Source organism: Embiotoca jacksoni, unplaced genomic scaffold (genome assembly GCF_022577435.1).
Source record: "Embiotoca jacksoni isolate LCO1_2020_lvr unplaced genomic scaffold, fEmbJac1.0.p SCAF_6, whole genome shotgun sequence".
Lineage (NCBI taxonomy): Eukaryota > Metazoa > Chordata > Actinopteri > Embiotocidae > Embiotoca > Embiotoca jacksoni.
The window spans coordinates 20,690,472-20,713,352 of NW_027185414.1; the positions used below are offsets into that span (position 1 = coordinate 20,690,472).

The window sequence follows — 22,881 nt, forward strand, 5'->3', positions numbered from 1 at the left end:
AGATGTTGTTTGTTATTTTCTGTGGTCAAGGTCTGTGGCTGCTGTGGTCTGTTTTCTGTGCAGCAAGCCGCCAATAGAGGACTGTTAAATTGTGTTTTCCTGCAGGTGGTGAAAAGCTTGCTGGACTTGAAAGATGAACAGCTGGCAGTGCAGATGGACGCTCACGACTCACTCTGGGGAGAAACGGGTGCATTTCTCCTATCAGTCAGATAAATTTAGCTTCTCACCTCTTTCTGTCCATCAGTGTGGCTCTCGACTCGTACTGAAGGGGCTTCAGGGTCGCATTTCAGGCACATCCTAGCTGTGTGCAATGAATACATATTAAACAACTGACTTACCTGTACATGAATACACAGCGAGCATCATGAGCGGAGCTGCAGGAGCCCATAGCACATTTACTCCTCTTGGTATTATGATTTTATGATGCTCTGGTCGATATCAAATACTTGATTTGACTGTAAATAGTTTTCCGTTTTTCGACCAAAATGGAGCATCACATTTATCACAGAATATCTTATCCGTCCACATTTGTAGCATCTAAAAGCAGCTGTTATTCAATTGTAATACTTTTACCTCTTATCACAGATGTGATAGCGCAGCTCGCACAATTCTGTTAGGTCCATTTCCTGAAAGCATGTCGGATGTAATCTCTGCCTACAGCACCATTACAGTGTAATTCTATTACACAGTCCCCTGCAGTCCAGAGACAGAAAAAGTAGGAGCATGAAATACGCTCTTAAACATTCACCTTTATATGTACACTACTCCTGTTTTGTTTTTATATTTGTTATGCATCATTGGATTACAGTACATTAGCACAGATAAAATGGCCAGTCCAGGATTCACGGTCAAATCGAATCACTGTACAGTAGTGCATACAGCGTGTGGCAATTTTTGAATATTCTCTTTAAGAAGAATATTTTCATTTGTTCAGTTTGTGTATTTAAAGCAGCAGCTTCACTAACTCTGCTGCTACTTTGTACAGCTGCACAAACAAAGACAGCAATGCAGTGTTTCTGTTTTGTCTTTACCTCGTATGACAGCAACTTCACTTTAAAGGGAGCCCTATACAATTGATTGGCCCACTGATGCATGTGGACACAGGAAACATAATGTCATTTATCAAGGGTACTTGGAGGTTGGAGAACAGCATCAATACTTTACCTCCTTCCCCGGCTGCTCAATTAACTGAAGGACTCACATACTAAAGAAAAGAACGAGTGCCCATCGTTTTTCAGAATAACACTCGTTAAAGGAGAGTGCAGGTTATCTAGTGGGGAGAGTTGTCTCTTTATTTCGATATTTTGGTTCAAGAGGATTGATAGAAAGAGGGTGTCTTGATCTGTAGTACTTGTCACATATCTATATTTGTACTAAAACATTGCGTAGATAAATAATATTTCAACACATAAACCAAAGAGCTGCCTGTGTTCGAAGCAAACCGATATTGGAAATAGCCAGCCTAGTTTTTCTTTCCGTTTCTCACTCCTGCTTCTACTTCTCTCCTAAATGTGTCAATTACATATTCTTCTCCGCCTCGTCGTCTCATCTCTATGCCGACCCTCTGTCAGTGCTGAGCGCAGCGGCGGGGAGAGGGAGGATGGAGACGTGTGCCTTCCTCTTGGAGCGGGGGGCAGGGCTGGAGCTACCAAACCGGAGAGGAATGTACCCGCTGCTCAGCACCGCCAAACACGGACACGCGCAGGTGAGGATGAGTCGGGTCCCTGACACCGGATCTTCCTCATTTTACCCTTTTTATTTTTTTATTTTTTTGGGGGGAGTAATTCCCCTTCCTTTTTCACAGATTGCAGAGTTGCTGCTGAAACAAGATGCAGATATCAACGTCAGCGACAAGCAGGGTCGCACTGCGCTGATGCTGGCTGCCTCTGAGGGCCACGTGAGCACCGTAGATCTCCTGCTGTCAAAGGGTGAGAGTCCCCATCGTCCACTGTGATACCCAAGTGCGTTTGATGAATGAACTGGACAACAATATTCGTCTTGTTTTGTGGTCCCAGGCGCCTCTCTGTCCTCCGCTGATCAGGAGGGGCTGACTGCGCTCAGCTGGGCCTGTATGAAGGGCCAGAAAGGTGCGGTGCAGCTTCTGGTGGAGGCGGGAGCAGACCTGAACCAACCGGACAGACAAGGACGGACTCCGCTGGACCTAGCTGCCCTGAACGGGGATGCGGATACAGTGGGTTTTATGAAGTTGTTTCAATGATATCCTGTTGATAATGGAAGTTTTTGACGTCTTATTTATATTTACTTGTAAATATTACATACCGGTGGCTGGGATGCACTTTATAGGCCTTTAAGTAGCGTATAATCATGACAAGTTAAAAGATTGTTTGCGACATAGATCATTTTAAGCTATTTCAGGCAAATGAAAAGAACCATGAATATTAAAATGATGATAATCATCATAATGAATCATAATCATGTGAGTCCTTCAGCACAGGATGTCAGATTTCAATCACACTTCATGCAGAGTCAAAGAACTTCAATCTGAGCTTTCAGACTCTCATTTATTCTATTGATCAGCAGGAGAGAAATCAAAACTATCTGATGATCAACAGTTTTCTAAAGTCAGTGATGTGAAGGGGCCGACAGCTTTGTGGGTAATAACTGATCATGTAGTGAAGCAAACAGCATGTAATCACATGATTGAGATGTTGTGTTGTTGTTATTCAACGCACGGCCAGGTGCACTCTCTGGTGGAACACGGGGCGGTTCTGGAGAGAGCGGACAACAACGGCACCAGAGGTTCGGATCGGCCGGCCGGCTGCCAAAACCCGGCCCTGGTGGCGTCGCTGCTCAAGAAAGGATCCAAGATGGGTATAAACATCATGCTTCCCATGGTAGACCTGCAGTGAAACCCACAGCCAGAACATTTTATGTTCAAACGATTCAACTTTGTACGACACATCGGCGTAAAGTTGAATCGTCTCTGGTGGAACTCGCTCCTCAGTGTTCACGTTTGTATTTGTCATAACCTAATCAATGAAGACTCTTCTCATATGGATAGACAGAGATTTTACACTTGCTTGTTTTACTGCCATACAGCACAATGTTTAGATTCGTCTGCAGCTCCTGCAGTTTCACATCCACTCCTCTCTCTCTCTCGCTCTCTCTCTCTCTTCTTCATCAACCAAAAGGCTACAGAACAGCTCCACACGATCGATCAGGTACATGATTTATGTAAGATACAAAGCAGGAGAGACGAGGCGAGACAGACCACATAGAGATAAATGTTTGTACCTCTCCGTCAGGTCACGCTACGTGGGCCATGGCTTCCTCCAAGCCTGACATTCTCCTCATCCTGCTGCAGAAGCTGATGGAGGAAGGGAACATGCTTTACAAGGTGGGATGCAATTAATGTTACAGAGGGCGTGTTGCGAGGAAGCTCGGATCGGTAGTCAAAACTAACCCCTCGTTCTCGTGCGCCTCTCAGAAGGGACGCATGAAGGAGGCCGGGCAGCGTTACCAGTACGCCCTGAGGAAGCTTCCCCGCGAGGGGCAAGGAGAAGAGCTGAAAGGGCTCAAAGACCTGCGAGTCTCCCTCTATCTGAACCTCTCCCGCTGCCGCAGGAAATCCAATGTAAGGCCCATAACCGTATCAAACTGCTCATGCACTATTTAACGTCGGCAGGTTTATTAGACGCCCGGGGAACAGCAAGAGGCCATGGCGAGCCAAGGTAGATAGTTCCTTAAGATATATAATTTATCTGTATCAACATGAAAAGTTAATGTCAGCGCTGGTATAGCTGGCTGTAAAAATATCTTTTGCTTTTCAGGTCTAATTCCAGGTCTCCCCGGTAAACGGAGTGTACGTGTAAGACCTGGAAGCGGGTGGTGACATAATGAATAACTGTGTGCTGTTAGTGCAGAGATAGATATGTGTGGCCCGCAGCCAGGCTTGGAACCCACCCTGGCGATGACAGACGTCCTAACACACTGTGTAAAAATGCCATCCTTAGGGTCACTGTGGCCGATGAATAATGGAGCAGATAATGTGATGTGATAAGGTCACTCTCTCTGGCAGACCCAGTGTACTCTCTTTCTCTGTGTCTCAACAGGGGGCGGGGGGGTTATTTACAGTTGGACGTGCAAGTGGGCTGGCTAAATCCACATATTATAACAGAATGCAGGCAGTAAGGCCCGGCCGGGAGACGACATGATACCATCATTAAACATTCAACAGCAATGTTCACAATCTCACATTCAAGGCTGCCATTTTGACCTAGCTCTCAAGGACAGAATCACAATGTGTCGGTCTCATTAAATATTCACCTGAGAGGGACGATGAGAGCGCGAAAATCACGCAGCAAAAACAAACAGCTCTCCGCCGGTTCCTCTCCCTCTCTTTCTACTCCTGGTCAATAAAAATGATTGCAGCGTGATTTTTGGTTTCATTAAACAGACTTCGATCTTCACATCGGTGTAATGAAGATGCAAACAAATGCTTTTTTTTTTTTTTTAATTGTATTTATTGGGATGGCTTCAGATTATTTCTGCAAAACAAATACTCTCCAGTGAGTGTATTCGTTACTGCACTGTAGCTCATATTTAAATTGCACTTTTCTTTTCTACCTGAAAACAGGACTTCGGGATAGCTGAGGACTTTGCAACAAAAGCCCTGGAACTCAAACCCAGATCCTACGAAGCCTATTACGCCAGAGCACGGGCCAAGAGGAGCAGCAGGTACAACAGTGCTGTTTGAAGGAGAGAGAACCAGCCGTTCACTGGGACGGGTCTCTGTGGCTGTAAATGAAGTATTTTTAAAGTTGCTTTGTTTTTTTGTTTTTTTTTCCTTCTGTCCTCTCCAGGCAGTTTGCTGCAGCACTGGCAGACCTCCACGAGGCAGCACGACTCAGCCCGTCCAACCGGGAGATCCGGCGCCTGCTGGCGCGGGTCGAGGAGGAATGCAAACATCATCAGAAGGCATCCAGCAACAATACGGCGCAGGGATACAACAGGGACCCTCACACCCACCACCATCAAGCCACGGAGGAGGAGACGGACGTCTATTCGCAGGGAAGTCTTGAGAGGCAAGTCCCAGCGGAGCAGGCTGATGCAGAGAAGGAGGAAGACAAGGAGGAAGGTGAGGAGGTGAGCCTGCAGTGCGGGAAAAGTCCAGAGTTTTGGCCTCTGAATCCGTACGCTCCAAACAGGACTCTCCCCGGAGGTGTGGCCTTCGGTTTAGAAGATCAGTCGCCTTGTTTCCCTCGAGAGGAATACGCACAGAACCCGCTGTTTGTGGACATGCCGGAGTCGGTTCCTGCCATCAGCAGGCAGACCCAGAACCAGGGCAGCAGGACTCATCACCACTGTCACTCCCTCCAGTCGGGGAGCAGAGTCGGGGGCAGGCCTCTCTCTCTGTGCGGCCCCTCCAGTCCTCTGCCTGGAAGACACATCTCCACCTCCCTGAGGCCTGCACCCGTAGTGGGGATTGATATCGGCCCTGGATCAGCCAATGAACAGTCTGGGCACAGCCCCACTGAGCACTACCACCCCATGTCCCCCAACAGCTCCTCCCCACCTGGACCTCACCATATATACCAGCCCCGCTCCTCCAGTTTCTCCAGGGGCTCCGACAGACTCTCCACCCACTCCGTGGCTCTGGATGGAGTGGCTCTGGCTCTGGGCTCTGGTATGGAGGTTAGGAGGGAGGGTGGCGGAGGAGGAACGGCGGGCTCGAGGGGCTCCAGCTCCAGTCAGGCCTCCAGTGGGAACCTGTCAGACGGAGGCAGGCAACAGGTGCCAGACGCCCCGTGTCTCATCAAGAGCAGCGGCAGCTTCAAGACAAAACCTGAGCTGAAGCCCCGGCCCTTCATGGGGGTCATGGACAAAGCGGTGCGAGTCCAGGGCCAGCAGATCTCTGGCATGGGCCGACAGGGAGGAGGAGGAGGAGGAGGGGGGCTGGAGAGTTTCAGTATGTCGGTCATGGAGTTCCAGGGGTTGAACAGTGAGTTCAAACGCGCCTCGTTCCAGGAACATCTCTCTGCAAGCCAGGCCAGCAGCCAGCAGACGGGCCGCGACTTCGGAGACCGGCTCCACCAGCGCGAGGCCAGAGGCACCTCATCCTCCCAGCTACGCTTCCCTGACGGGAGGCACAGACAGGCGAGCCTAACCAGAGACAACCCAGCTCTGCACATGGCTCCCATAAAACCCAAACGCTCCTTTATAGAGTCAAACGTCTGAACATAGTTCATCAAAGCACAGATACAGGCTGTTTTCAACAAGCTATCTCCCACACAAAGGTAGCAAGGGAGACTGGAGTGAGAACAGATCCCTTACCTGAGCCTGTTTTGTAGATTTATGCTGCTGCACTGCATTTACAATCTAGAACCGGTGTTCAACTCAGGCTACTATGCTTTGGCTTTATGTATACAGCTACACTAGTGTATTCAAGAAAACCAGACATACCTTAAGTAGGGGATTTAAAAACAAAAATTAAAAAAAATTAGTATATTATCTCAACTTTTAATTTATTATATTAAATATAGAAGTCAGAGAAAAGCTTTGTGCACGGATATACAAAACCTTACGCTATTAGTTGCAGGATATGACCATTTCTAGTGTCAAGTGTCTTTTAAAAAACATTTATATTTGTACGGTGTACACTATATTTGAAGATTATATATATATATATATATATATATATGCATATATATATATATGTATATATTTCCCTGTAAGTGGTTATCTGTCAGCATTACAGGCTTCGAAAGAAATTACTTTGTGTACTTGGGATTCTTTTTCTTGGTACATTTGATAAAAAAAAAAAAGGCACTGTATATGACATTGTTGGAAACTTCTTGTCATAATCTAACATTGGATTGATTGCTTCAGTATTCACTGTATATGTTATTTATTTTTGCATAGCAGAGAACATATTCATATGAAGTGTTTATTGGTTTATTTGGACACAGAAAGCATTTACAGAGTCTAGGATAAAAAAAAAAATTAAATTAAGAGACTTATTAAATTGCTATATGTCCATAGTTGTCATATACCCTTTTCAGAGACTATGGATTACAGAATGTGACCACGATTACTGTGGTATAATAAAATATGAATGGAGGACTACATTTCTACATCTACTTCTTTCACAGTATAATCCATAAAATGATGCTTTGGAGTGTGTACGGATTGATAAAATGTCTTTTGCTTTCACAGTAAAATATAATTTACATTTAACCAAGCCGTTAAAATAAACTACTTGCATAAAACTGTGGGCATTGCAATTTCTAAATATTGCACAAATGTCTTCCTTATTCTCATTAAAAGCTGAATGTTAGCTCAAACAGGCGCGTAGACCCTAAACTACTTCGACCGAGCACTTTTCCACATAGTTTGTAATAAACAAGGTCCTTCAATGTTCAGGCGATCTATAAAAACACATTTAATGCTTACCTACAGATTATGGTTTTAATTTTCAGTTAAAGCTCCATTGAGCAATATTTCTAAAACCCACTGTGAAACCGTAAACTCTAACGTGGAAGGGTTGTTGGTACTGATGATCCCATTGTGAATCTTTGTTTAGCTTTGTTCATAAGCATCTTTACTGGTACGTGAAGGCAACTCATTTCAAGATAAGCTACCTATTACTTGTATTTGTTAAGGGTAAGGGGATCAATAGAAAACTGAGCCTGATGAATATCATGCTCTTGTTGTTTTTATGTGCTCTTTGGAACTGTTGCAGACATTTTGTATGACTTTTTAAACTATATGCCAGGAGCAAAATTAGCTGAAGCTTAAGTCAATGAGTGACTTGTGAACAAAGTCTAACATTTAGACAAACAGATCAAAGTGTTTGACCAAACCAGGACTACAGTGAGAAATGAACTTGCATTCTTCTAGTTGCCTAAACTGGGATCCCCATGATGAACTTTTGATAACCAAGATGGTGACCATAAGAATATGTTGACAGATTATCTAGATTTGTTGTTTTAAATTAAAAAAAAAAAATTGCTTAATGGAGCTTTATAAATGAGTGGCACCAAGGAAACCCCCACCGTGAGCAGACACCTCAAATGGGACCAAATCAGACACACCCGAACCTGAAATGCTGTTTGGATGGATGTGAGCTCTGTTTGGATGGATGTGAGCTCTGTTTGTTTCTAGTGTAGGTGAAACACCGGGGGGGGGGGGGGGGCACGGCAGGTTAGGGGCTCGTTCCTTAGTGGCTGATCCTCCAGCGGCCGATCGCCATCTTCAGGGTGTGGTTGGGGGTGAGCAGAGTCGTCAGTAAGGGGAGGTTCGTCATGGGGCTGGAGCGGTTCCTGGTGCTGATCCAGCTCTCGATGGCCTCTCGTTCATATGAGTAGCCGTCTGTCAGGAAAAGTAAACGGAGTAAACGGCGCAATACGAGAAATGAAGAAACAGACACTCGTGGTTTTTATGCCGACACATAATTTGTATTCAAAGGAAACGCTGGGGCCTTTCTGTGTGGAGTCTAAATGTTCTCTCCGTGCCTGCGTGGGTTCTCTCCGGGTACTCCGGCTTCCTCCCGCCGTCCAAAGACATACACGTTAGGTTAATTGGTGGTTCTACATGTGAGCGTAAATGCTCGTCTACTTCCAGCGATCTTTCTGTGTTGGCGACCTTTCCAGGGTGTTCCCCACCTTCGCCCAAAGTCGGCAGAGATACCCCCCCACCTCCCCCCATGACTCTGTTTAAGATAAAGCTGGTATAGATAATAGATGGATGGATAGAAAAGTTGTAATCGTAACTTACCAGCAGCAATAACCGGCTCCCTCATCAGCTCTCTGGTGATTGGACACAGGAACTCATCAGGAGTGCCTGAACACACTGAATCACTCTTCATCTCCTCCACCTTCCTCAGGAGTTTACTACGCAGGCCTACGGACTCTATACACACACGCACGCACACACACACGCACACGCACACACACACGCACACGCACACGCACACGCACACGCGCGCACACACACAAGAGAGTGAGGAAATGTGCCAGAGGAGAAAACAGACCAATCAAGACTTCATGTCCTCTCATTAAAAAGAGAGAAACCTCTGGCGTGTCACAAGCTGAACTGACCCAAATACTAACATGTACAACAATATGAATATCAAGGTTTTCAGCATTTGTCATCCCTGCGTTTCGCACTCTTCACTCCCGTGAAGATGATTTGTGGCAAATGCGAGCGTGGGTGAGAGCGAACACGGTGGGAGACGACGTCTGCCGACTGTCTGTCCAGTTCAAAGTTAAATACGAAGCGAGTGCACTTTAGTTTGAATACCGGAAGGATTTAAGGTTTAAAAATGAATGCTCTCATGTCACAAAGAGTCGCCTGCAGCAAAACATTTTGTAGACCCGAGTGATAAACTTGATGGTACATTTCTGTTTAATAAGCTGCCTCTTCAGAAACAAAAGCACACTTATTGAATTTCACTCCCACCGTTGAAAAATATTGCTGTTTCTCTGTCTGTCACTGCAGTGGATAAAACATGGTGCCACTCAGTACTGTTCTCTAAGTTACTTCTGGTTAAAAAAAAAAGAAAAAAAGGTGGGATTCATGCTGTGTTACTAAAAACAGAACAATGTGAACACAAGCTGTCACGGCACTGAAGCTGTGTAAACTGGGGAGTGATTGACAGCGACTGTGGGATGGAAATGACGGCATGGCAATACAACAAACATTTGCTGACAACTACGTGACGAATGCTGGGCTGCCTGTAAGACTGGCATCAACGACGCAACACTCCTGCTTTAGCTGAGTGGCTTCACTTCATGCAGAGAAAAAGACAGAAATGCACCCAAAGTCTGATAAACTAACAATAAAAAAAAAGCAACTTGGAAGTAACCAAGGAGGCTTAATTATATTAGGTGTAAATCCACTTTATACCTTATGGGAAATTCTGTTTTGAGGATTGGGTTATGTAACTGATGAAGGGCTCCAGATTAAAGTCAGAACTGCTGAAGCCCCAAAGCTGAGTGCTTTTGCGGTGCAAGCCTAATATTATGTAATCTTGCTGCGTAAAAGCCCCATCAATATTAATTCCTTCACCCTTACTTTAATTTAATGTGCCGCCTTTTATCCATGTAAATAGGTACAAAAATCCCTAATCCACAAACGTCCGTGTTCATTCTCACAAGACACCAGGCGTGTAATACCCACGAGGCTGGCTTTATGTTCGTACATTTCGGACAAAAGAAAAGCACCAGGGCTCTGAGAGGAGGGGGAGGAGGAGGGGGAGGAGGAGGGGGTGAAGAAGTGGCTTTGCGCCCGCTGAGCAGTGTGTGATGTTTGTCTTCCTCACCTATGTGCAGCTCTGACGCCAGCGTTTCCTTGGTGAGACCGAGCAGCTCCGTCCCATCGATGTCGTTGGCCTTGAATTTGTCCACCAATCCCCCGAGGCCTTCCTCCAACAGCCACGCTGACACGTCGTCCTCCGACCAATCGCTGACCTGCAGCTTGGATCGGCCAGCTGAGGCTCTCCCTGAGAGGGGGAGTCAAAGCAAAGACGGTCAGCTCTGCACAGCTGCAGCACCTTCTGAAAAATAGCCAAAACCCTCTCCATGCAAGACGATCCCGGGATCCTGCTGACTAATTATTGATTGGGAGGCTGTGGCTGGCGCGGCTTGTGGAATGATATAAATAAATGTCTGGCAGTTTCATCGACATTTTCATTGACACAACGTGACATGCTTGTACTTTGCAGACAGAAGTGCAAGTTTAATGTGTGAGCAAATTTGGATTTGGCACCTCTTAATGATGGTAAAATAACTGCTTTCTGTGTCTCATTTACAGATATTTTTTCATACGTGCTTCAGGGTGACACTTTACAGTACGGCATATTTTCTTTCTTTCTACCTTCACTTGGTGTCTGCGCAGACTCCTCTGAAACATAAAAAAAAAAAAAGAAAAGAAAAGGGAACGGTAAACATGAGAGACCCGGTGCAATCTTTGGGTAAACTTGAGACACTTGAGACTGAAGAGTTGATGAAGGAAATGAGAGCACTCTTGTACACAACACCTGTGTCCGTTTTCAGCAGATGAAGCAAGTTTGAAAAGGAAATCTGAAGGATGAGCCACCAGTATTCAGGTGCAACTCATCTAACAGGACTGCTGGAGATTTAACTGACAACAAAGGACACTGTAACTATTTAAACAGCCATATTCAACAGAAAATATATCAAGCATTTAAAGATATTCTACAGATTTTCTGGTTTGCAGAGCAGGAAAACGGAATAAAGACAGGAGAAATAAAAGATGACACGTGACTGCTGAGTCCTGTTTGCTGTTATTCACCGTCAAATCTCAAAAGATTAAAAAAAAGGAAACTGACCCGGCAACGACTTGCCGCCTTCCCATCGGACAGGAGGTGCAGTAAAGAAGGAGAGACACGAAAAAGACTAAATGTAATTAATCACCAAAATATATCTACTGGTTACTCTGTTGGTATGATGCGTGTGTTGTTCCCCACCGTGCCCGCTGCATCCGTCCTCCAGCCTCCAGATGTTTACGGTCTTATCCATAGATCCTGTAGCTATTAGCGCTGACGTCGGAGAGAAGGAGCACGCTGTGACGTACCTGCAGGAGAGGACAGTCACCTGAATAACGAGGGGTCATTTTCTCTGTACAATAACAGAGAAAAAAAAAAAAAAAAAAGGAGAAACTAATGTTTACAAAGACATTTATCAATCAGGTAAATAGATTCGGGCCGGAAATGGAAAACTTTAGAAACCAAATCTGTAAAAGTAAGTTCAAAGAAGTCATTTTAAACACAATAGTGACTCCGATTGAGAAACTGACGCTCAAAGCCAAACATCTCCGTCCTTTTTTCACAGCAGTAAGGGCTTAAAGATCGGAGGCTGCAGTTCGTCTCTTCCGGGGTTAAAAGGTCGGCACCGCCGCTTCGTACGAGACCTAAATATGTAGCAGTGATGGAAATGTTCTCCGTCAGAGGGCCAACTCGGCGCTAGATTACCGTGTCGAAAGGCTGCACTGAGAACTAAATGAGGATTAAAGTCAAATTTTCAGTCGATTCAAGAAAGTCAAGGCGACGTTAATGAAGACAATCTCTCTTAAACCTAAGCTGGATTGCTGAGAAATGTTGATCCACAGAAGCTAGCAGGCTTCACACAATGTTTCTAAAAAAAAAAAACCTCCGATAGGAACTGAGAGAAAGGAAAGCACCCACCCGACCTCAAGTCACTCTCACAATGTCACATTATCAGTTTGTTTAAAGTCAATTGAGTTTCCTGGAGGCATTTCTGTGGAGCGCTGAAAAAGAAACGTCATTTACTTTTTGCACCATTTATCCACGTTTCCTCGACTCGCCTCGCCTGCCTCCACTTCGGTTACCGATTTTCCAAAATGACTTTCATTCGCCCCGTGAAAGGAGCCCGCTGCCTTTCAAACACAGGTGGCTGGATTCAAAGTATAAATAGCTTGGAAGTGTGATCATTCATCTGCGGCTTAAATGCGGTGCGTATGTGTACGGGGGGGGGGGGGGGCGGGGGGGGGGGGGAGAGCTGTGGTGGAAGTGGTCCTGCCTTCTTCTTAAAGTTTGCAGAGAGACACGTGTGGTGACCGCGATGCTACACAATCCATCTCGGCTACTTCCTGCCAAAGTCTTACGTGACTGAGGAATTGGTGGCATCGAAAACTAAATAAAAGTGTGTCTCGGTCTGACGCCTCATCCCTTCAAGTTATCTGAGGAATTCAGTGAAGTACAAAACTAGATGGGTCCAGAAATGTCAAATATAGAAGCAACACCCGAGTTAGCCGCAGTGAACTTTCTTGAAAAAAAACACTGTTATTAAAGAGAGACCGAAACGTGTGCGTGTTTGTAAACAGAAACGTTGCTACCACGTGCTGGAGAAACTGCGTGGAAGACCTTTTTTTTTTTTTTTTTAAGGGAATTCTGCACAAAGCAGTGGAGCATAAACAAGGGTCGGCAAAAGGGACCGAATTATTATTGCCAGAATGGCCACAGCATTTCTATCAACATGTTATAATATTTCTCCATGTTTTTCAAAACGACATGAAGATAAGTTTCATTGTTTCTCACACTGTTGATTTGTTTGGAGGTGTAACAGAAGAAAAGAATTTATAATTTTGGCAATATATATATGGATTTTAAATATTCAAGATCTCAGTATGAGGTTGTAACTTCTTGGTCTTTTAAAAGTGAAAACCACCATAGATCAATTTAACAATATGACCGAGATACAAATATGGGAGAGATTGTTCAATTATATCATTGAATAATACAGCACACACAAAATATTCCATCTGACAAGTCGCGAGAGAAATTAATATATTTGTTTTGGGACTTTTACGAAGTCGTGCTTATTTTCTATGAAGACATCAGGTAAAATGAACCACATAAATCAATGAATACTTACCTCTCGTGCTGGTTCAGTGTGTAAAGCAAAACTGCATTTTTCTGCAGACAAAGTGGAGCACAAAACAAAAGAAGAGCTCTTTGTATTGAACAGAGCAGAATACAACGTCAGTCTCGTGTCAAAGCCAATACTTCTCAATAAATGGACGAAGATGAAAGGTACTTACAGCATCGTAGACTGTCACACTTTTGTCCACAGAGCTGAAGGAAGTAAAAAGATAAGATTGTAATTATGTGAGCGGTGATGTAATGAGCCAACTACTTGGTACAGTACCGTATATTCAGATCAGTTCAGATCCAATATCAGTCATTGAGGAATGAAGCGATCCATGTCTCCCCCTAGTGGCTCCGCTCAGGTACTGCGCTGTTTATTTGTGCAGCGTGTGGCCTAGTTACTAAACGTCCAGGCAAGCAAACAATCTATATTTTACAGCAAACTCTTGATGTTAAATAGATCAAAACATGGACACTGATCTATTTAAGATCAAGAGAATAATGTAAAAATGTAGATTTTTAGATGGCGTGCAGCTGTGAATTTTCTGGATGAAATCAAGATGGTTTGACATTTAAATTTGTGGATTAAAGGAACATGCAGGCGGTTTTTCATGTTTTAGCCCGTTAAATGCAATCTGCATAAAAGCTTTGTGTCAGCTGATCTCAAAGTGTACCGGGAAGTTTGAGATATCTGCATTTATCCAGCTGCAGTGACAGTCACCGTCATTCCTCAAAAGCTCCACATTACCATGCAATAATAACACGACTGAGACAGAGAGTAAAGATGAGATGATCAAAAAGATTTTCATAAAACACTGACATAAACAGCAGACAATCGCTGCCGACGAAACAGGAGATAAATCTAAAAGCCTATGGTGCGCTTTGTAAATGTCAGGTGGAGGCTAAAATATACAAAAATAGCCAGTGTGCTTTCATAGACTGAAGATCTTACCCAGACACAAGCATCTGCCCATCAGAGGAGTACGAACAGGAGAGGACTGGAGCCAACTGGCCCGTTAACGTGTGCAGCAGCTGCATCTTATAGGCTGCAAGAGAGAGGAACAGCTGAGGTTACAGTGTAAACACACAGACCAGTCAAATATTACAACTGAGCAACGTCAAAACAAAAAGATAAAACATACAGCAGATTGGACTGTTACGGGACTAAGATGGGATGACGCTGAGAGGGATGTCACAATGATAGAAATCCACAAAAGAAGTGAAGAAAAGACCTTTCAAGTTGGCCGGTGGTAGAAAGAAAGTATGAAAAGTCGAATGCAGTAAAATGAGAGCATTTAATCTGCTAAGTGTGAGAACAAGTACAAGCTCTTTACAGCAGAACAAAAGGGGCTTTGATTGCCAGATACTAACGATTAGTGTAAAATATAATGTATGTTTATTTGGCAGCAGCAGTGATTTGTCTTGATTTATTGGTGCTGATTTATCACAAATGACTTGTTGTGCCTCTAAGGGAGCTGCACACATCAATACTCGGCCTCACCCTTGTCTGTGGTCTAAACTACTATCTGTGGAGAGTGATGTGCCTCGAATTATCCAGAGAGCAGACACTTTGGAAGTCATTACATGAGGTGTGCAACAAAAGAACAGTACACGTGGATAAACTATCTACGCTAATATTCAAAAGAGGTTCAAGAGAGGTCATGTGAAATAAATAAGAGAGAAATCTCCCACTACATAACAATATGTCTCTCTACCTCCGGAGCTGAACTTGTTAATCGCCCATATCTTCAGGTGACTGTCTTGCCCGCAGGATGCCAGACGAAACTGCACGACTTGACCACCTGAAAGACGAAAAATGAACACAATTAAACACACAAAGACTCAATCTTTCACAAAAAGACATATCAGCCTTGGTGTAAGAGGTCGATGCTATGAAGTCCAAACAGAGCAGCTCTGATCCACCGGTCTCTTCATCACACAACATCACTGAATCCACGAATGGGATCTGGCCAAACCTTTGGAAATGTCATTGTTGAAGTCATGTCCCCTCGTTTACTTCCACCTTAATCTTCTGGAAGTGATGACGCTTTGTTTTAAAAAGGTGACTGACATGCAGAGTTTTCTTTGATTAAAAAAAAAAAGATAAAACTAAAGTAAATATTACTGGAGACAAAGGAGAGCGATGAAAAGTTAGTGCTCAGCTTCAATCTGTAAAGTTCAGAGTGACAAACCAAGCAAGACATCTTGGTGTAGTGCTGAATTTTAAAATCCACATTAAGACAATTACAAAGTCAGCCTGCTATCACCTGAAAAACATCGGGGAATAAAGGACTTATGTCTCAAGAGCATTTGGAAAAACTTGTCCGTGTGTTTATCTCCTGTAAAGTTGTGTTTACAGGTCTCTAAAAAAAAATCGATCAGACAGCTGCTGCTCGAATCCTCACTAAGACCAAGAAAACAGATCACATCACTCCGGCTCTCAGATCTTCACAGGCTTCCTGTCTGTCAAAGATTTGATTTAGAAATACTGCTGTAAGTTTATAAAGGTTCAACCCGCAGTTCTTTTATATCAAGGCTGAAGACCTCTCTGTTTACTGGAGCCTTTTATTAAATCAAAAAGTAATTCATTACACTGCACTGTTACCTTCACTCGTGTATTTTTTTTTTATATTATTATCTTTTTTCTATTTACCTCTTTTTTCTTATGACTATCAAAATTAAAAAAAAAAAAAATATTTTGTCTTACATTGCTTTCACGTTTTATCTTGACACCTTTAATGTTTTATTTAAAGCACTTTGATTTATGCTGCTGTTGAGAGCTGCTGTACAAATCAACTTTATGTAAGAGCAGTGGGCTGAGTGGTATCACTGTATATGTTGGCAGCAATGCAAAAGCAAGTATCAGCACACCAGTTTCATCTAGAGCTGACTCTTATTTCTATTCATTATAATTTAATATTCATTCAGATTAGTTTAATTAAAGGTTCAGTGTGTAGCATTAAGGAGGATCTATTCGGAGAAATGGAATAAAATATTCATAATTATGTTTTCACTGGTGTATATCCAACTGAGAATCGTTGTGATTTTGTGAGCTCAGAACGAGCCCTTCATATCTACAGAGAAATCAGGTCTTCTTCCATGAAGTTCAGAAGCCCAGAAGGGACGAACCAAACGCTGACTCTAGAGAGGTCCTTCAGCTGTCCGTGTGCTGCTTTAAAAAAAAAACGTTTCTTCCTGCAAATCTGGCTTTGAATATTTCATATTTGTGTATATTGTTATGAACATATGTTGGGTCTTTTTTCTGTTTGTCCTGTGCAGCACTTTGTAACTTTGTTTGAAAAGGGGCTTTATCAATAAGATTGTACTTATTTAATTACACACTGGTAAGGGCGGGAGGGGTGGTCAGTTGGTTGCAATCTGCAACCTCACCACCAGATGCCACTAGATCCCACAAACGCTCCTTAAACAGGAAATTACTGTCAAAATGTAATGATCATGGATCTTATATTTACTGTTCCTTTCTTATTTGATAAGGAAGTTAATTATTAAATTGTGAAATGAACTGCCTCGGCAAACATCTCTGTCAAAGTTTTAAATAATCAGATTAATGTTACAGGTTTGTGTGAAAATCTGTACTGATAAATACGGTGCATCCGGAAAGTATTCACAGCGCTTCACTTTTTCCATATTTTGTTATGTTACAACCTTATTCCAAAATGGATTAAATTAATTTTTAAAATTCGACACACAATACCCCATAATGATAACGTGAAAAAAGTTTTTTTTTTTAAATTTTTGCAAATCTATTTAAAAAAAAAAAAAGGAAAAAAAAAAAAAAAATCACATGTACATAAGTATTCACAGATTTTGCCATGACACTAAAACTGAGCTCAGGTGCATCCTGTTTCCACTGATCATCCTTGAGATGTTTCTACAACTGTTGATTGGACATGATTTGGAAAGGCACACACCTGTCTATATAAGGTCCCACAGTTGACAGTGCATGTCAGAGCACAAACCAAACCATGAAGTCCAAGGAATTGTCTGTAAACCTCCGAGACCTGAAGACTCTCAGACCATGAGAAACAAAATACTCTGGACCTCAGACTGGGGCGAAGGTTCATCTTCCAACAGGATAACGACCCAAAGCACACAGCCAAGATAACAAAGGAGTGGCTTCGGGACAACTCTGTGAATGTCTTTGAGTGGCCCAGCCAGAGCCCAGACTTGAACCAGATTGAACATCTCTGGAGAGATCTGAAAATGGCTGTGCACCGACGCTCCCCATCCAACCTGATGGAGCTTGAGAGGTCCTACAAAGAAGAACGGGAGAAACTGCCCAAGAATAGGTGCCAAGCTTGTAGCATCATACTCAAAAAGACTTGAGGCTGTAATTTCTGCCAAAGGTGCTTCAACAAAGTATTGAGCAAAGGCTGTGAATACTTATGTACGCGTTATATTTTCATTCTCTATTTTTAATAGATTTGCAAAAATTTGAAACAAACTATTTTCACTTTGTCATTATGGGATATTGTGTGTAGAATTTTGAGGAAAAAAATGAATTTAATCCATTTTGGAATAAGGCTGTGACATAACAAAATGTCTAAAAAGTGAAGCGCTGCGAATACTTTCCGGATGCACCGCACGTCATTTAGATTTCAGTCTTCCTCGAAGACGCTGCAGGGAAACACCTGACTGAGCCGTGTGCCACAGAACAGCTGCTAAATGCACAACCGTGGTTCTCACCGCTGAGGATGGTGGGGTCGAAGGTGCAGCAGGAGACTCCCAGGTCGTGGGCGTTCTTCTCGGCGTGCAGCTGGTTCATGTATAGGTCCCACAGACGCAGGTCTCCGTAGGTGGAGCCGCTGACAAACACTTGACTGCAGGGGCTGAAGGCGCAGGCCACCATCGTTGTGTCATTCACGGCCCCGGTCCTTCACAAACACAACCAACAGCAGCTGCGTTAGCAGTTGGGTTTGCAGTTCAGCTCGCCATTGGCCAAGTATAACAATAACGCAGGGAAGTGGATGGGACGGAGCAACTAAAAAGTCATGGAACTGGTGGGGACAGTTGTTTACGTTCATGTTTCAGCTCAGTTTGTCGAGATATAAGACAACTGTGCTGTTTATCAATATAGATAGTAGTCCTATTGATTAATAGGAAGCACATGATTCATGAATTAGTCTAAAAAAAAATGTTTTTTAAACTTAGTGAAAAGGGCCCAAATTTTCTTAAAGCCCAAAGAAATGTCTTCAGATTACTTGTTTGATCTGAACAAAAGTCAAAAACTCAAACTCCTGAAATTGGATGATGCTTCTTTTAAAGACTACACACTTTGTAAGCCCAATAAACAATCATTATTTCCATTATCAGTTATGCTAACAATTCTCAATCTATCAATTGATTTTGTAACCCTAACCCTATAAAATGTCAGAAAATAATGCAAATGCATTACATTTATTATATTAATAGTTACAACAGAGACAAACGCGTTTGCTTGTAAATAACCGAAGTAATTAACTAATTATTATCAAAATGGGTGTTTTTTTTTCTCCTGTTGACCCGCAGATCACTTCGTTCTGAAAACATCTATAATTGAACCTGCGCAGTTGTTTGGAGGGGAAATCCCAAAGAGCCAAAGTGCCATCAGAAGCCCCGGAAACCAGGTGGAGCGAGTCAGGAGAGAGCGCACAGGTCCTGACGGGGCTGCGACCGGGATGCTCCAGGACGGCCTCGATCTCCCCCGTGACCGTACACCAGACCACCGTGGTGGCATCCGTGGAGCACGACGCCAGGAACTGTCCGCAGGCGCTGAAGCAGCAGCAGTGGATGCCGTAGCCGTGTCCCGACAGCGGGGAGAAAGGCAGCTCTGAGAAGTCCCGGGTGTTGTATAGCCGGACCGTTTTGTCCCCAGAACATGTGGCCAACAGTTTGGCTGAGAAGGCACACCAGTTGACATCGTCCTGATGGTCTTGTAAAGTGCAGATTAGAGACGTCATTTGGAGAGCAGGAAAGTCGTGTCCAGTCCGAGCTCTAAAGCTTACACACACACACACACAGAGAGAGAGAGAATGAAAACAATCAAATCAGCATGCAAAGGTGAAAAAGGCATTTTTTTATTATTTTTTTTTTTTACTTCCAAAAACCTGAACCCAGCAGCAGCTTAAAAATGACTTCCGTTCCTGTTTATTAGCACGACATTTAAGAAAACGTGTGAATGTTGAGTGATGAAATGGATGCTCTGCGGCAGTTTACCAGGACAGAGCTGTCAACGCTGACAAGTACCCAAATCAGCATCAGAGCGGAAACAGCAGGTGAGTGAGCTGATAAACTCACAAGTTCTTGTACAAGCAAAATGCCCAGCATTTGCATTGTGAATGGATTATTTGGTTTTTTTTTTTAGAAACTATAAGAATTATAATTATTATTATTTTTTTTTTACTATTTCTGTCATTTTAATTGAAGTGCAGCAACACACAATGTTAGAACATCTGTCTAAAAACGGTTTTGTTTACACAGCTGAGACCACAGGTCTTTAAATATAAATTAGGCCTGCTCGTCACTGTTAGTTTGTTTTCTTTATTGGGGATTTAAGCAGGTTAAATGAGGATACAATTTGATCTTTTATCTCTTTAGTCAACTCTTCAGAAAATCCAAACTTCCTGTAAACCATCATTGAGACCCTTTTTTTTTTTGGAGTCTGACCGGAAAGTCTGCAGCATCAGAAAGCTATCTGCAGCTAATGTTGAAGCATAATGGAGGAATATCGGAGCTTACAAACGACTCGTTCAGGTTCAAAACGTAATAGTTGTCCGTGATTTTGCTCCTCAACGCGGACTGTCTTCATGAGCTCACCTCACCGACACACCTGGGCTCAAAACAACCACATGCTTGTAGCGTCACAGTCGAAAAGCAACTTCCTACTTCACGTTAAATACCGAATATTATTCACACGACACAGCTCAACAAACAAACCGGGACTTCAAATAGGAAGAAAGAAGTCCGGTTGTAATGTCAGCTCGGTGTTACTGCGGCGGCGGCGGCTTCCCTTACCTTTCTCCGTCCTGCCGTCCGCTAACTTCACGGTTGTTTACTTCCTCGTCGATCAGCTGACCGTGACGTAATGCAGGCTGCGTCGCCCCCTTGTGTAGTAATAAGTAATAACTTGAATATCTCTGAAGATTAATAATAATAATAGTACGTTTTATTATGTGTAATTACACTTCTTGTAAACTGGACGGGTTTTGTGTCTGTGGTTACCTTGAATTCATCAATCTGCCTGTTCAGCTTTTGCAAGAGTATTCATGACTCATTGGTTTTAAACGTGTTACACCTCTGGATGAATTGTACTGCAGGAGTGTCCATTCGGTGCTTCTGTATTTAACCATTATTTTTGACCGGCTTTAGCTACTGGTTACTTTTCAGGTTAGTACAGTTACAGACTGACAAAACATGAGATCAGTTTATAAAATACGAGGCATTGTCATACAACAGACTACCCTAAACTATAGAAGCATATGTCATCTTTTAAAAATAAATGTTGTTTACCATACTTCAGTCATTTTACTGCCAGTGTAGTGCCTGGATTAAGTTATGAGACTATTTTTTATTTTTTTTTGCAGGTTTCAAGCAAACCTGTCAAACTGCTGTTTTTGTTAATCATTCATCTGCAATACTTCCATTTTGGAATTTGCATTATTTTGATTAACTTTTTCAGGATCTTGTAGTTTATAAGCTTAAATTTTAGCACCAGTCTAGTCATTTATTTGCATTGAGGGAGCTACTGTAGAGTTAAGATAAAGGGCAAACCTTCCATGAACTTCCCACGACTAAGCTTGACAAAGCTTGCTCATATTTGTGATCATATATGGATATTTTGGGATTTCGACTTTGAAATGATCACGTGGATTAAAACCACCGATCTATCAAATCGCCTTTTATCAAAGGCCGTTCGGATGGAATTGAAATAAAACAAGTTTAAGTCACGTACATTGAAAAACATCCTTTTAATAGGTCCGTGCCACACACTAGTGAAAAATAAAGCTCCTACAAAAGAATGATACTTTTATTCCACAATATCTTAAATAAAGTAACTTCAAGTACTTTTGACTTGGGTACAAAAAAATCTAGCTGCCTCCATCAGGCCACAACACACAGCAAGGTTCAACACAGTGGTTACAAATGGCCTTAGGTCCTCTGTATTGTGGCAGATTACGAGGAAATGCTTTATGGAAGCATAACTGAATGCTTGTTGTTCCTTTTTTTTCTGCTATGGTGAGGAATGATTTCTGTGTCACTGTCCAACTTTGGAGGCCTTGTTGGATTGAAATCATATAAAAAAAAAAAATTGTCATAAGAATGAAAACTAAAAACAATAACATCCCCTACATGCCCCTGTTGGAAGGGTAGGCACTACCAAGATTAAGGATACCACAGTGTTTGCAGAGGATATGTATATACTGTACAAACAATATTTATGATAATGTTTTCATCACGTTCACTAAAATAGAATGCTACAATCATTCTAAGGCATAAACAATATCTTAATATTCTTAAACAATTTTTACACATCGTTCCAAACAAGACATAATATTGACATTAATAAACAGTATATACACATGAATCACCATTGTCTAACTGTTCCTCTGCTGTTCCTGTAAATAAATGCAGTTTTACAGTTTGAACAAATGAATACAGTCCTCTGATGTCCCAAAGCACTGAACAGTGTAAACAAGTTTTTTTTTCTTGGCTTGGTTTGATATTTGGGAGAAAAATTATAACACAAAGACACATTCCTTTTTTTTTTTAATTCAAAGCAGTTCAGCTGATTCCTCCTTTTCATAGAAAATGAAGTGGACCTTGATTCATAAATAATTATTACAAAATTAAATACATTCACTATAATACGATTAAATAACAAAAGACTATTTACAAAGTAGTGGAAAGTATTCTAGCGCAGTGACATTTGAGGATTCATTCAGTGCAGTGTTCTGAGACAGGGAATGGTATTGCACTAGGACACCCCATTTCTCTGGGACTCTTTGGGGCTTATATCCCTGTTGTAATAAATCCAGCGCACCTCATGTAACAACTTTTTTTTTTTCAAGGTGATATCTCTCTTAAGCACACCCCGGTTTCCTTATCAAGGAGCCGACTTCTTCCTCCATCCTGCAAAGTCGCATTCTCCATCAGAAAATAAAAGTAAAACCTGGTGCTCCAAATATGAAAAGTTGAATGGGGAGAGTACAGACTTTTAGTTTGTTTGTTTCAGAAGCTCAGTCCAGCGCTTCTCAAAGAACTTCCTCATGTTATGACCAGCTCGACCAATGTCTGAATTGTCTTCATTGAATTTTTCACAGTTATCAAAGACCAAGTTGACATCAATGATGAAAGTCTCCAGGTTTTGATACCTGCAATGAAAAGAAAATCTTCAGCTCAGAAAGTACATCTAACAAAAAGCTGATACATCACATTGTGTATTGCAACTAAGACTTATTTCCACTCTGACTTTAAATTCTGTGCGGAGGCCCTGAAGGCTTTTCGCAGAAAAA

The 22,881-nt window shown here is 42.6% G+C and overlaps 3 protein-coding genes across 24 annotated transcripts in view; 1 reads left to right on the plus strand and 2 right to left on the minus strand.

Annotated features, from left to right (window-relative positions):
- The window catches only part of LOC138213433 (protein TANC1-like), a 37,168-nt gene extending 29,864 nt beyond the window's left edge, over nucleotides 1-7,304 (plus strand). The window contains exons 20-29 of one of the 2 annotated variants that reach the window (XM_069174526.1): nucleotides 106-187; nucleotides 1,572-1,705; nucleotides 1,805-1,928; nucleotides 2,016-2,191; nucleotides 2,700-2,832; nucleotides 3,153-3,182; nucleotides 3,267-3,358; nucleotides 3,449-3,595; nucleotides 4,598-4,698; nucleotides 4,824-7,304. In XM_069174526.1, coding sequence (XP_069030627.1) covers nucleotides 106-187; nucleotides 1,572-1,705; nucleotides 1,805-1,928; nucleotides 2,016-2,191; nucleotides 2,700-2,832; nucleotides 3,153-3,182; nucleotides 3,267-3,358; nucleotides 3,449-3,595; nucleotides 4,598-4,698; nucleotides 4,824-6,198 — 2,394 coding nt within the window. In that variant the 3' untranslated portion in view covers nucleotides 6,199-7,304. Of the gene's footprint in view, nucleotides 1-105; nucleotides 188-1,571; nucleotides 1,929-2,015; nucleotides 2,192-2,699; nucleotides 2,833-3,152; nucleotides 3,183-3,266; nucleotides 3,359-3,448; nucleotides 3,596-4,597; nucleotides 4,699-4,823 lie in introns of both variants that reach the window. The other variant, XM_069174525.1, reaches the window with a different exon arrangement.
- wdsub1 (WD repeat, sterile alpha motif and U-box domain containing 1) lies at nucleotides 6,902-20,435 on the minus strand. Of its 5 annotated transcripts, none has more exons than XM_069174527.1 (13): nucleotides 20,384-20,435; nucleotides 18,932-19,363; nucleotides 18,077-18,264; nucleotides 15,085-15,171; nucleotides 14,322-14,415; nucleotides 13,543-13,576; nucleotides 13,377-13,417; nucleotides 11,450-11,556; nucleotides 11,312-11,329; nucleotides 10,837-10,863; nucleotides 10,283-10,462; nucleotides 8,737-8,871; nucleotides 6,902-8,331 (listed from the first exon to the last, which is right to left on the minus strand). In XM_069174527.1, the coding sequence occupies exons 2-13, from the start codon at nucleotides 19,327-19,329 to the stop codon at nucleotides 8,180-8,182; spliced, it is 1,461 nt and encodes a 486-aa protein (XP_069030628.1). In that variant the 5' UTR covers nucleotides 19,330-19,363; nucleotides 20,384-20,435; the 3' UTR covers nucleotides 6,902-8,179. The 5 variants fall into 5 exon arrangements, with proteins under 5 accessions (XP_069030628.1, XP_069030629.1, XP_069030630.1 ...); XM_069174528.1 differs by having other exon boundaries at nucleotides 18,932-19,369; nucleotides 20,384-20,428; XM_069174529.1 differs by lacking the exon at nucleotides 20,384-20,435 and adding an exon at nucleotides 20,108-20,368.
- Nucleotides 20,436-21,321: 886 nt separating this feature from the next.
- baz2ba (bromodomain adjacent to zinc finger domain, 2Ba) overlaps nucleotides 21,322-22,881 on the minus strand; it is a 68,049-nt gene continuing 66,489 nt past the window's right edge. For 16 of the 17 annotated variants that reach the window (XM_069174554.1, XM_069174553.1, XM_069174564.1 and 13 more), the window contains one exon: nucleotides 21,322-22,740. In XM_069174554.1, coding sequence (XP_069030655.1) covers nucleotides 22,584-22,740 — 157 coding nt within the window. In that variant the 3' untranslated portion in view covers nucleotides 21,322-22,583. The remainder of the gene's footprint in view (nucleotides 22,741-22,881) is intronic. The other variant, XM_069174565.1, reaches the window with a different exon arrangement.

Excerpts from the sequence above, each read along its gene's own strand:
- wdsub1 (XM_069174527.1), bottom strand. The coding sequence starts at position 19,329 with ATGACGTCTCTAATCTGCACTTTACAAGACCATCAGGACGATGTCAAC. Across the intron at positions 10,463-10,836 it reads TGCGCAGACACCAAGTGAAG|GGAGAGCCTCAGCTGGCCGA; the intron begins GTAGAAAGAAAG and ends TCCCCCTCTCAG. Across the intron at positions 8,332-8,736 it reads GGAGCCGGTTATTGCTGCTG|ACGGCTACTCATATGAACGA; the intron begins GTAAGTTACGAT and ends TTTTCCTGACAG.